At 32.4% G+C, this 10,127-nt stretch overlaps 1 protein-coding gene across 1 annotated transcript; it reads right to left on the bottom strand.

Annotated features, from left to right (window-relative positions):
• Positions 1 to 355: 355 nt before the first annotated feature.
• On the bottom strand, positions 356 to 5,599 carry LOC141391911 (lysosomal dipeptide transporter MFSD1). Its single transcript, XM_073964641.1, has 8 exons — positions 5,331 to 5,599; positions 3,036 to 3,752; positions 2,295 to 2,822; positions 2,069 to 2,234; positions 1,690 to 2,001; positions 1,510 to 1,628; positions 1,343 to 1,442; positions 356 to 1,145 (listed from the first exon to the last, which is right to left on the bottom strand). Exons 2-8 carry the CDS (start codon positions 3,217 to 3,219, stop codon positions 1,061 to 1,063), a joined length of 1,494 nt encoding a protein of 497 aa, XP_073820742.1. The 5' UTR covers positions 3,220 to 3,752; positions 5,331 to 5,599; the 3' UTR covers positions 356 to 1,060.
• Between the last annotated feature and the right edge of the window lie 4,528 nt (positions 5,600 to 10,127).

The raw sequence follows: 10,127 nt of genomic DNA, 5'->3' as shown, positions 1-10,127 counted from the left end.
ATGTATATACCTTGATTATTGTGGTATGTTTGAAATCAACAAAAAATAAGTGTAAACACCGGTGCATTTTGGAGCGCAAGTGTAAACTAGGCAAGTTATTCTTTTACTATAAATCACGCAATAAGGCGAAGAAAGCAAGCAACGAGCTGATTGAGTTTGAGCCTTTAAGTTGAAACGGCGGAAAGCAAGACTCACGGGGAATTTTTGTTCAGAATAGTCCAACGATGTTTTTCAGAAAAAATTTAAGGGAAGATAAGAAAAAAATCATTTTCCACATAACGCACATGTCAAGTTCAAATTCCGAAACCACTTTGATCTCGTGTTACCTTCTCCAAAGCGAAAAGAAAACATTTACTTCAGTTTAATATTTATACATATAAACTTTATTTTTTCTTCAAATAATCACACATTTTCGGATATTTTCTTTTCAATAATTTGTAAATATTGTACACATAGATATTTGTTTTAGCATATTTATATATAAAGGTGATTGAGATTGATTTTATGTTTACAAATTTCCGTTATATTTAACATTAAAAGCCACAACAATGTAATAATAAATACAATATTTTCAACAATTTTAGCCTTTTTTCATAATATAATTTGTATAGTAGTACAATGGTAATATCCTTAATTTAATAATTGGTTGCCTTACATGACTAAATATTATAATAAAAAATGTAAATGAGATAAAAAAAATAATGTACATAAAAAATAAAAATCATCTGAAGGCAGCAATAATAAAAGATTGTTTTTAAAAACATAATAAAAATCGATAAAAAAAATGAAATAAAAAAATTATGTAACGGGCCAATTCTAAATGATTACTTGTTGGGAATTTCACAAATTCACTAACTTTGAAATCGCAATATGGAACAATAACTCGTGTAGAGTGGGAAATTCCCCAAGAGTTAGAATCGGACTGTATATGTGTGTAAATGGAAATGTTAAATATGTAAAGCTTTGTTGATGATATGTTGCTAGCGATGAAATGTTATTTTTAGCTAATTATAATACAGAGATGATAGTACAGACCATTGGAGTCTTATTTGCATGCTCCCTAATTGTTTAGCAGTGGCTCTTGATCGCTGGCATATTCATCTACATTAGCACCATCACCCGGAGTCAACATTCTTTGTGCAGCACTATATAAGAAAATACATAAAAAATATACATGTTTTTAAGTTGTGTTAGGAAGTAGTGTTGTTAATGGAAAATAATGATTTGGAAAAATATATTAATTTTGTTAGTTACAAAATTGTGCGAATAATTACTAATATTGTGTGAATAAAGTGTGTCTTTTGTGATTAAAAAAAAAAAATACTACTCAAAATTGGCGTACATTTGATTGGCGTATTGCAAACGCTGAGCTGGCGACATGTTGAGATTCCCCTTAGTTTTACGATCGTATGCAAAGATGACACATGTGGCAATTAAGGCAACTGTAAAATAAAAACAAATTGGTTATTTTTTAACATGCTTGTTGAATGTTTCCATAATGCAGCATACCTGTAAGCCAGCCCAAGAAGAATAATTCCAAATATGTGTGATCTCCACCACTCTTGTCAATAATCATACCAGCAATGATGGTGATGACGGCCAATCCCAAATTCTGAACCGACTGACAGCTAAAAGAAGAGTTATTTGTTATATCATATAGTACATAGTTGGAAAACCTTTTTCACTTACAATCCATAGGCAGTTCCAAGTTGATATTCTGGAATAATCAATGCAACCAAAGGCCACAAACTTGCAGCCAACATTGAATAGGATAGACCCATTAAAACCATGCCAACATATGGATTTAACATGGTAAATGCTAACAGGGAATGTGCTCCAATCGTAGAACAAGTAGCCAAACATATCCATGATACATTGCGGCCGGTAACATCAATTAAAAATCCAAACAAAGGTGAAGCCACAGCAGATATAAGATAAACAATTGAATTGACATTATTGGCTTGGTCTGGGGTAAAACCGAATTTCTTCATAAAGAAGTCCCTGGTGGAGATATAATACATTACATTAGTATATAACATGACAACGATCCATTTTACCAAATACATACTTGCCCAAAGCAATGAATGGGAAAATGGCTACATAATAGGCTACACATATAACCGATACCATCCAAAAAGTGACTTTAAATGTAACCACATCGCTAAGTTTGGCAATTTCGCCAGTGGGATTGGTGTTGCGTTGTAAAATCCGTTCAGCCCGTTTATCCATCCACCCTAAGGGAAGAATTTTTTTATTTAAACAAATATCACTTGCAATTAACTTTTAAAACTTACCCAATATTAGAGCGCACATCAATGATAGAACACAAGTACCAGCTGCCAATAGCAGTACCACACCAAGGGCGTTATGTTCCTTATATATTGTGTGGACATAATTATAAAGTGGTTGCATTACCCAAAAATTAACGGTACTACCAAAACGAGCCACAGATAACTGTAGACCAAATACCATATTTAATTCCTTGCCCTTAAACCACAATACTGCATAGTTGTTTTGAGCAACAGCCAATGATTCGGCGCCAATACCAAATATAAAACGACCCACAATCATTATCCAATATGTACTCAATAGACCTCCCGTGGCAAATAGTAATTGACCTATCAGCAATATAAATAGATAGATAATTGTTCCAAGGCGTATTCCAAAGACACGATCAATTAAAAAGCCGCCAACGAAACATAGAACTACATTTGGCCACGAATATATGGAATAAATCATAGAGAACTGGGTGCTTGTAATATTGAGTTCTTCTTTAAAAACTTCTTGGAGTGCTCCGGGATTGTCATAACAAAAGTATGATCCTGTGAAATAAAAAAAAAGATAAGAAATATAAAAATATTAATGGGAACGGGTAAAGTTAAAGCACACGTTTTTTGTTTCGGTAGTAGCTCTACTCAGATCTGCGCTGATCATTTCAGCGTTAGTGATTTTTGGGTGGAAATTGATTATCCGTATTCCGAGTCTTTAGAAAAAGGGAATAAGATTATAATGACTTTTTCAGTACATAAACTTACCAAAACCCAAAAGACACATAAATATCAGAGCAAGGAAACGATGAAATCCACTGTTGGGGTTGCAACAGGCTGATGCACCGCATCCTACTGGTTCCGGATCCAATTCGTTGTCCTGAGGCCCACGACGTGTTGTGGTGGGTGAATGCTCTTCATTCTCCACAATAGGTAAACGATCATCGCCCATTTTGCAAACTCCTCTTGGGTCTTTATTCAATTTTTATTTAACGTACACAACTGGAACACACCAAGAGCCAACAGCTGAGAACTTTGTCCACTGATATTCAAAATATAACTGGACTGCGGTTTAGCTTCGATGATTATTACAGTTTATCAGTAGCGTTAAAGAACAAATAAAACAGCAAATGATTTGAGGGCGTCGATTTATGTTTTGTTGTTTTCTCACAGAGAATTTTATCTCAATGTATGCATACTACCCGCACAGCGTTTAAGTTAAACACACACGCACGAAAGAACGTATAAATCAATCAAAACAGTTCGTCGTTGGGAGATAAAATTGAGAGTTCCTTTTTATAACTTCTATTCAGGACACACAAATTTTCCATTAAAATTTTCTTATCATTCGATTGTCTTTGTTCGCTTTGTTTATTGTAGATAATCGATGTATTGAAATGCCCGCATCATACGGCTATTTCGTTTCAAATCGAATTGATGTTAGTTACGTCTGTTGTCTTAGACCTCATGGAATAGTTCGCGTACCTAAAACAAATAGATAATATAGATTAAATATGTATTATTAAAATAAAATAAAAAAAATACAATACCATTACAATTAATAATAAAAAATAATGCCAACTGTGTAGAAATGATTTGTATTTAAGTACTTTGCCTAGTTTCAATTTTCATTGAATTACAATACTATAATGCAATAAAAATTGACATGTGGTATGAATGTGATAGATAAAGCGTAGATTAATCATTACTACAAAGCTGAACTAAACAATGCCGACCGAAGAGTAATGGAAAGAAAAGTCGCACTATGCTAATTATTAAGAAAAAAAAAACAACAAAGCAAAATGGCACATGGTAAAATTTTGATAGTAGTATGCAAAATCACGAGTTGCAACATAAATTTCCAAAATACTATAAATTTACTTGCAATAAAGGTGTATTTTTTATAAACACAAAATATGAGTCAAAATTTTGAATAATCTAACAAAAAAAAAAATGCTTTTATATTTGTTTGGAGTAGTATATGCTTAAAATCCGTTTAATTACAAATGGTTTTGAATATTTTTATATCTTTATTTAGTTTTAAGGATAAGTTCAGAGTTAGGTGCAGTTTAGGATAACTTTGCTTTTGTAACATAGATGGCCTTATAGGCTTGGTTACCCATTCGAAATAATATACATATCTCCCAAAATAATTAGTATCTACTTTGTTTTATATCACACATTTTCATTTCCCTATTAACTGTAATATATTATAACAATTCCTTGACTACATAATCTTTTCCCATAATTTGGGATTGATGATTGATTCTAATTTCAACATTTAAATTGGGCATAAGATGAATGCAGGGCTGGACTCAGAAAATTTTGAAATTTTGTTCACAGGTAGATCTTGGAATGTTGATTACGATAATATATCTTTCATGTTTGGGAAGTCCGTATTTCCCGAGATATAGGAGGCTTCGATATTTCCGAAAACCCATATGATTTTTGACCAAAAATAATTAAAAAAAATATGATCGCGTTAGCCCGGTTTAGCATCTGTCCATAGGCAAAAGTCTTAAACCCAGGACACAGTCAGTCTATTTTCGACAAAAATTAATTTTTGAAAACTTTCTGTAGAAAAAGTTTCAAATCCAGCCACTACATTCAACTTTCTCCTTAAATTGGATAAATGAATTTGCAGAACACATACACATGCAAATTATTATTATTTTTATATATGTACGCCAGCCATTGTCAACGTTATATGCCAAGACACAAATATACAGCGAAAAAAATGCAACAAGTCATCATCGTTCCAGTCGCTAATTAAAACAACAATATGCTACATTATACATAAGTTTTTCTAAACCTTTGTAAACAAAGAAATTAGATAAGAAGCAAACATCTTTTGTTTAATACAAAATGCATTTAACGAACTCTCTAAATATATACGCGCGTATATATTAATAATTTTTATAATTAAGATAAAAAAGAAAACTGCAAATATATAAATATGTACGGATGTATGTATCAGACGACTTATTGTTCAACAACAAAAAATTTTAATGGTAAAGACGTAAACAAACACAAATACCAAATATTTTACTGGACAACACTTACCCAAACTTTAATTCTATTGTTCGACTAATATAATGAAAACACTTGCAAAGCTAGAAAATATATTTTTGCTAACAAATCCAGTTATTCTCTCTGAACTTGTTTGTATGAAGTCAGAGAATAATAACAAAAAATCGATATATTTGTGTGAGATAAGAAAGGAATCGATAAATTTTCTTTTGGCAAACGCATTGAACACAGTGATGGCGTCGGTAGCTCGACGGCAACAGTTTTTATAATTTTTGAGAATTATAATACCTTTACATATAACCGGATTTAATAAAACCACTGAGTTTCAACTGTCAGCTTCGTTGCGTAAAAGTCAAATAAATCCCAATAAAGAAGATTAACCCTGCAAAAAATCTATAATATAAACGGGGTTTTAACCCGTTTGCACTAAACCACTAATAAATGTCCATTCCATAGGTCGATGTTTAGACGTTCAAAGTAAAATGGGAGAGAAAATTGAGTTTATGGGCGAGGGCTAGAGAGGAATAAGAGTGGGTACACATACCCCTGTACTCGCAAATTCTGTTTTGTTTCTTTATTCTTTGCAGATTTTTTTGCATTTACTTTAATTTTATGTATGTATTTTATGTGTTTATTTAATTGAAGAAGAATCAGAAAAATTACACAAAAATTTGCCGCAATGAAAATTGTCTAATGTAAATATGGACTTACTAGGCGTTTACACCAGACAGTTTGTCTTCAAATACAACTCTGATTTACTAACACATACATACATTTGTCGTTTGTCTCCCAGCTGTCCATCATTTTTTCATAGACAGTAGGGTTAACAAATTTTTGACATTTTGTGAAAAAAGAAGTGAGATGATAATTTAAATGTGTTGAAAACAAAAGAATAGGTACAAAAACAAAATATGTGAACGGAAAACAAAAAGAAATCTATGATTTTCATTCATAATTTTACAACTGTTTTTGCAGTTGTATGGACGCCTACGTCACAGAGGCAAGTTTTGGGTTTTTGACAATCAATACATGTAGTCAACTGTCCTGTCTTTTGTAAACGCAGGGTTAGGGAAGGTGGCACATAAAAACGTTAAAGTTCATGCATGGCACAATTAACAGGTAGATGCATCAGCCAACAACTACAACAAAAACCAGTTCAGTACTGTGAAATGTCAAACAAGTTTTCCAAAAATAAAGTGATTCACACGATTTCTTTTGTTAAGCGGGTATTAATAAACGCATTATTACAAAAATCCATCAAAAATTCGCTATTTTTCTTTTAAATTTTTGTTTTTTAATTTTGTGTTTTCAATTACAACTTTAGCTTCGTTCCAGTACTTTTTTAATGATAAAAGTGTCAAAAGAGCAAACTGTCGAAAATGAGTTCCACATACACATTTTTCCAAAATGTACGGGAACGGAAAAATGGCAGAAACGTCGTAAAAACTAGAACAAATGTCAAAGTCGACGTGTGAGCCAATCCGAAGCCGGCAGACATGTTGCACACTTTGCTCGCACAAATTTGTCGTGTAAAAAGTTTCTAAAGAGAAAGCTATTCAGCGCCATTTTTGTTTAAAGAGAAGTGCACATTTTGCAACTTTTTTGGTGTACGGGAACGCCTTTTTTAAAATCTTTTTAGTTCTGGAACGAAGCTTTTTTTGACAGCTCGCAGTACTGGGCTGATGTGAGTAGATGTATTATTGTACCACGATTTCATGTCTTAATTTCATTGAATAGGTTAGTCCCGGGCCACACTAGAATAATTTCACTGACATTTTAACATGAAATTATGAGTCTCTAGATTGAGTTCCATAGTCCCGGGCCACACTAGAGTAATTTCAATGAAATTTTGACATGAAGTTGGTTCATGCGCTCATAATGCCAAACATATGGCCTGTTCCCGTACTTTATAAAGTGGTAAAAGTCGTAAATGTTGTAAAAGTCGTAAACGATTTTCATATAAATTTTGTGTACGGGAACGCAAAATGTGTAAAAGTGGTAAAAATTGTAAAAACTTTTCAGTTCTGGAACAGAGCTATACTTTACTGTTTAGAAGTATATTCCGGAACTAGTTTGCAAAACATAAGAAGAGTGCAAAGAGCTTTCAACAGTGCGATAAGGTACATATATTTTTTCGGTGGGCCTTTACACTCACATTTCTCCAGTCGTTGAACTATTTTTGGGTTGCTCCTTCACTGATTTTATTTATATCAGATGTATATTGCACTTCTACAAAGTTTGCAAGATACAAACTTTGTTCCTTTACTTTTTTAATGGTAAGAGTGGTAAAAGAGAAAAGTGGCAAAATTTTTCAAAATTGCTCTCTCTCATGAACATTTTTACCAGAAAAGTAAAGGAACGGAAAAATGGTAGATCCGGCAGCAATGTCAGAAAAAAACATAAAAAATCAATGTTCGTCTTTTATTTCACAGTTTTTAATTTAGTGTTGTTAGTGTTCGACTTTTTCTTCGGTTTTTCGTCCATTTTGTGAAATAATCGTCAAACAAAAGTCAAAAATCAGTTCTGCCATTTTCTACCTGCAGAAATTTTGCTGGTAGCCTGCGGTAGAAGAGAAAGCCATTTTCCCTCTCTCTCCCCTCTCACTCTCTTAAAAATTGCTTCCAGTTTTGCCACTTTTCGGGGTTAAGGTTAAAAATGGTAACAAATGGTTAAAATGGTAACCTCAGGTAAGTAAAGGAACACAGCTACAGTGTCCTCACTTCTTGGCAAGTACTTTTCAGTTTTCGCGTTCTACTCGAAATACAAATTTAATTATTCCTAGGTTGGATGTTCACATGGAAAGATCGTTTATTGTGAGAGTGTCTCGCTTGTTTAACTCACTGCCAAATCATTTAAAGCATTTTAATTTTAGATTGTTGTCATTTCGGAATAAACTGACTGCTTTTCTCCATGAAGCAAATTAATGGAATTTAATATGTTTTTCTTTCCCTCTTTGCACAGAAGAAAATGAAATGTGTATTTCTTGAGTAGTCATCTTTGACGTAATGTTATATTTCTTGCAATCGCTAACTTGTTAATTTTTTTAATTGTATTCCAAATGATTTTACTATTGTAACTGCCACCTCATTAAAGAGGTTTTTTATGGAGTAGTTGCTCTGCATAGGAGTAACTTAAATGTACGATTTTTGTTAATTTTAAGTTTTTTATGTTATCAATGTTAAATGTAAAGTTGCATATTTGGTCTGTTCCTTTACTTTAAAAAATGGTAACAGTGGCAAAAAATGGTAAAAGTGGTGAACTGGTCTCATATAAATTGTATGCTTGTTAACACGTTCGCGGACGTGAATGCTATAGCATTCCGATGCAAAACGACGTGAATGTTATAGCATTCACATTGTCAGCCAATTTTTGTCCATTTACTTGTATACAATCTTAAGTTTTGGTGATTAATATACATAATACGATTTATTTCAACAAGATACATTCTATAATAAATAAAAAATAGTAATAATAATCAATAATTAATAAATAAAAACAAAAAAACTAATTTCCAAAATAATTGGGTGTCATTTTTTTCACCTCTCTGAATTTGCTTGCGTCCGCGAACGTGTTAAAGTAAAGGAACGCTTTGCAGGTTAAAAATGGTAAGAAATGGTAACCTCAGGCAGGTAAAGGAACAAAGCTATTGTAATAGTTCCTTGGCCATTGGGATTTTTATTACGAAATAAATAAATAAAAATAAACTTTGCATTTTTTGGGAAAACACATAATTTCAAGAAACTAGTGTACACGATTTCATTTGTTCTGCAATTTTGCTTTGTTGCAATATTCGTATGAAACAAACAGACCGTTTTATTTTATATTTACTTTTGCTTTCATGTCAAAATTTCAGTCAAATTACTCCTAGTGTGTCCCGGGACATACAGTGGTGTGAAAAATAATAAGGACAGTGACATTCACAACTTTTGGTCGCTCCTAAAATGTGTAAAATGGAAGAATTTACGATGGAAATTTGTTTTTGAAAATTTACATGTATTGCAATAAGAAATCCCGTTACGATTTTGTTTTCTTTCTGTTTAGTTTTTGTTCAAAACAAATATTTTTCGTAAAATCCGAGATTTCTGCTGTGAAAAATAATAAGGACAGTTTTCCGTTTTAGTAAAAAAAATGAAATTATTGTTTTGTGATTCTTTCCTGTAAGTAAAAGTTTAAAATGAATTAATTTCTATTCATTAAATGTTAAATCTACTGGTATTTTTAGTTGTTCTTTGCAAATATGGGTAGAAATACGCATTGTCATCACGCTACTCGAGAAATCATTAAATGTTTACATAAAGAAGGAAATTCATACAGAAAAATTACAGAAAAAGCTTAGAATCTTTAAAAACAATGGTGGAGGATGCATCTAAGTGAACTTCAAAGATAAAAGTCGTAGTGGTGTAGGGTATAAAAATATTCAGCAAATAATACAGGTTGCTAGAAATCACATCGCTTGGTCTAAAAAAAAGTTATGCACCATTCTTTGGTCTGATGAAACCAAATATATTTTTTTGTTCCGATAGAGGAGTTTATCAGGGTTGAAGACCTAAAAATCAATAATATAACCCAAAATATACTCTGAAGGCGGCTAAATATGGCAGAGGTAACAGCATGGTGTGGGGCTCATTTTCGTACTATGCTGTGGGGTCTCTATACAGTATTCAAAGTGTTTTTGAAATCACCAGATTACATTGAAATTTTGAAAAATATAATTCTTCCGTATGCTGAAGGGGGTGTGCCTCTCAAATTAGTCTTCAGCACAGTTAATGACCCAAAAATGACGGCAAAATGAAAAAAGGTGTTCCAGGATAATTAAGTTAAGTTGTTAGA

Source organism: Musca autumnalis, unplaced genomic scaffold, assembly GCF_047663935.1.
Source record: "Musca autumnalis isolate F117 unplaced genomic scaffold, ASM4766393v1 scaffold_2, whole genome shotgun sequence".
Taxonomy (NCBI): domain Eukaryota; kingdom Metazoa; phylum Arthropoda; class Insecta; order Diptera; family Muscidae; genus Musca; species Musca autumnalis.
Note: the sequence above shows the minus strand (reverse complement) of the source record. Positions and strands in the feature narration are given on the sequence as shown.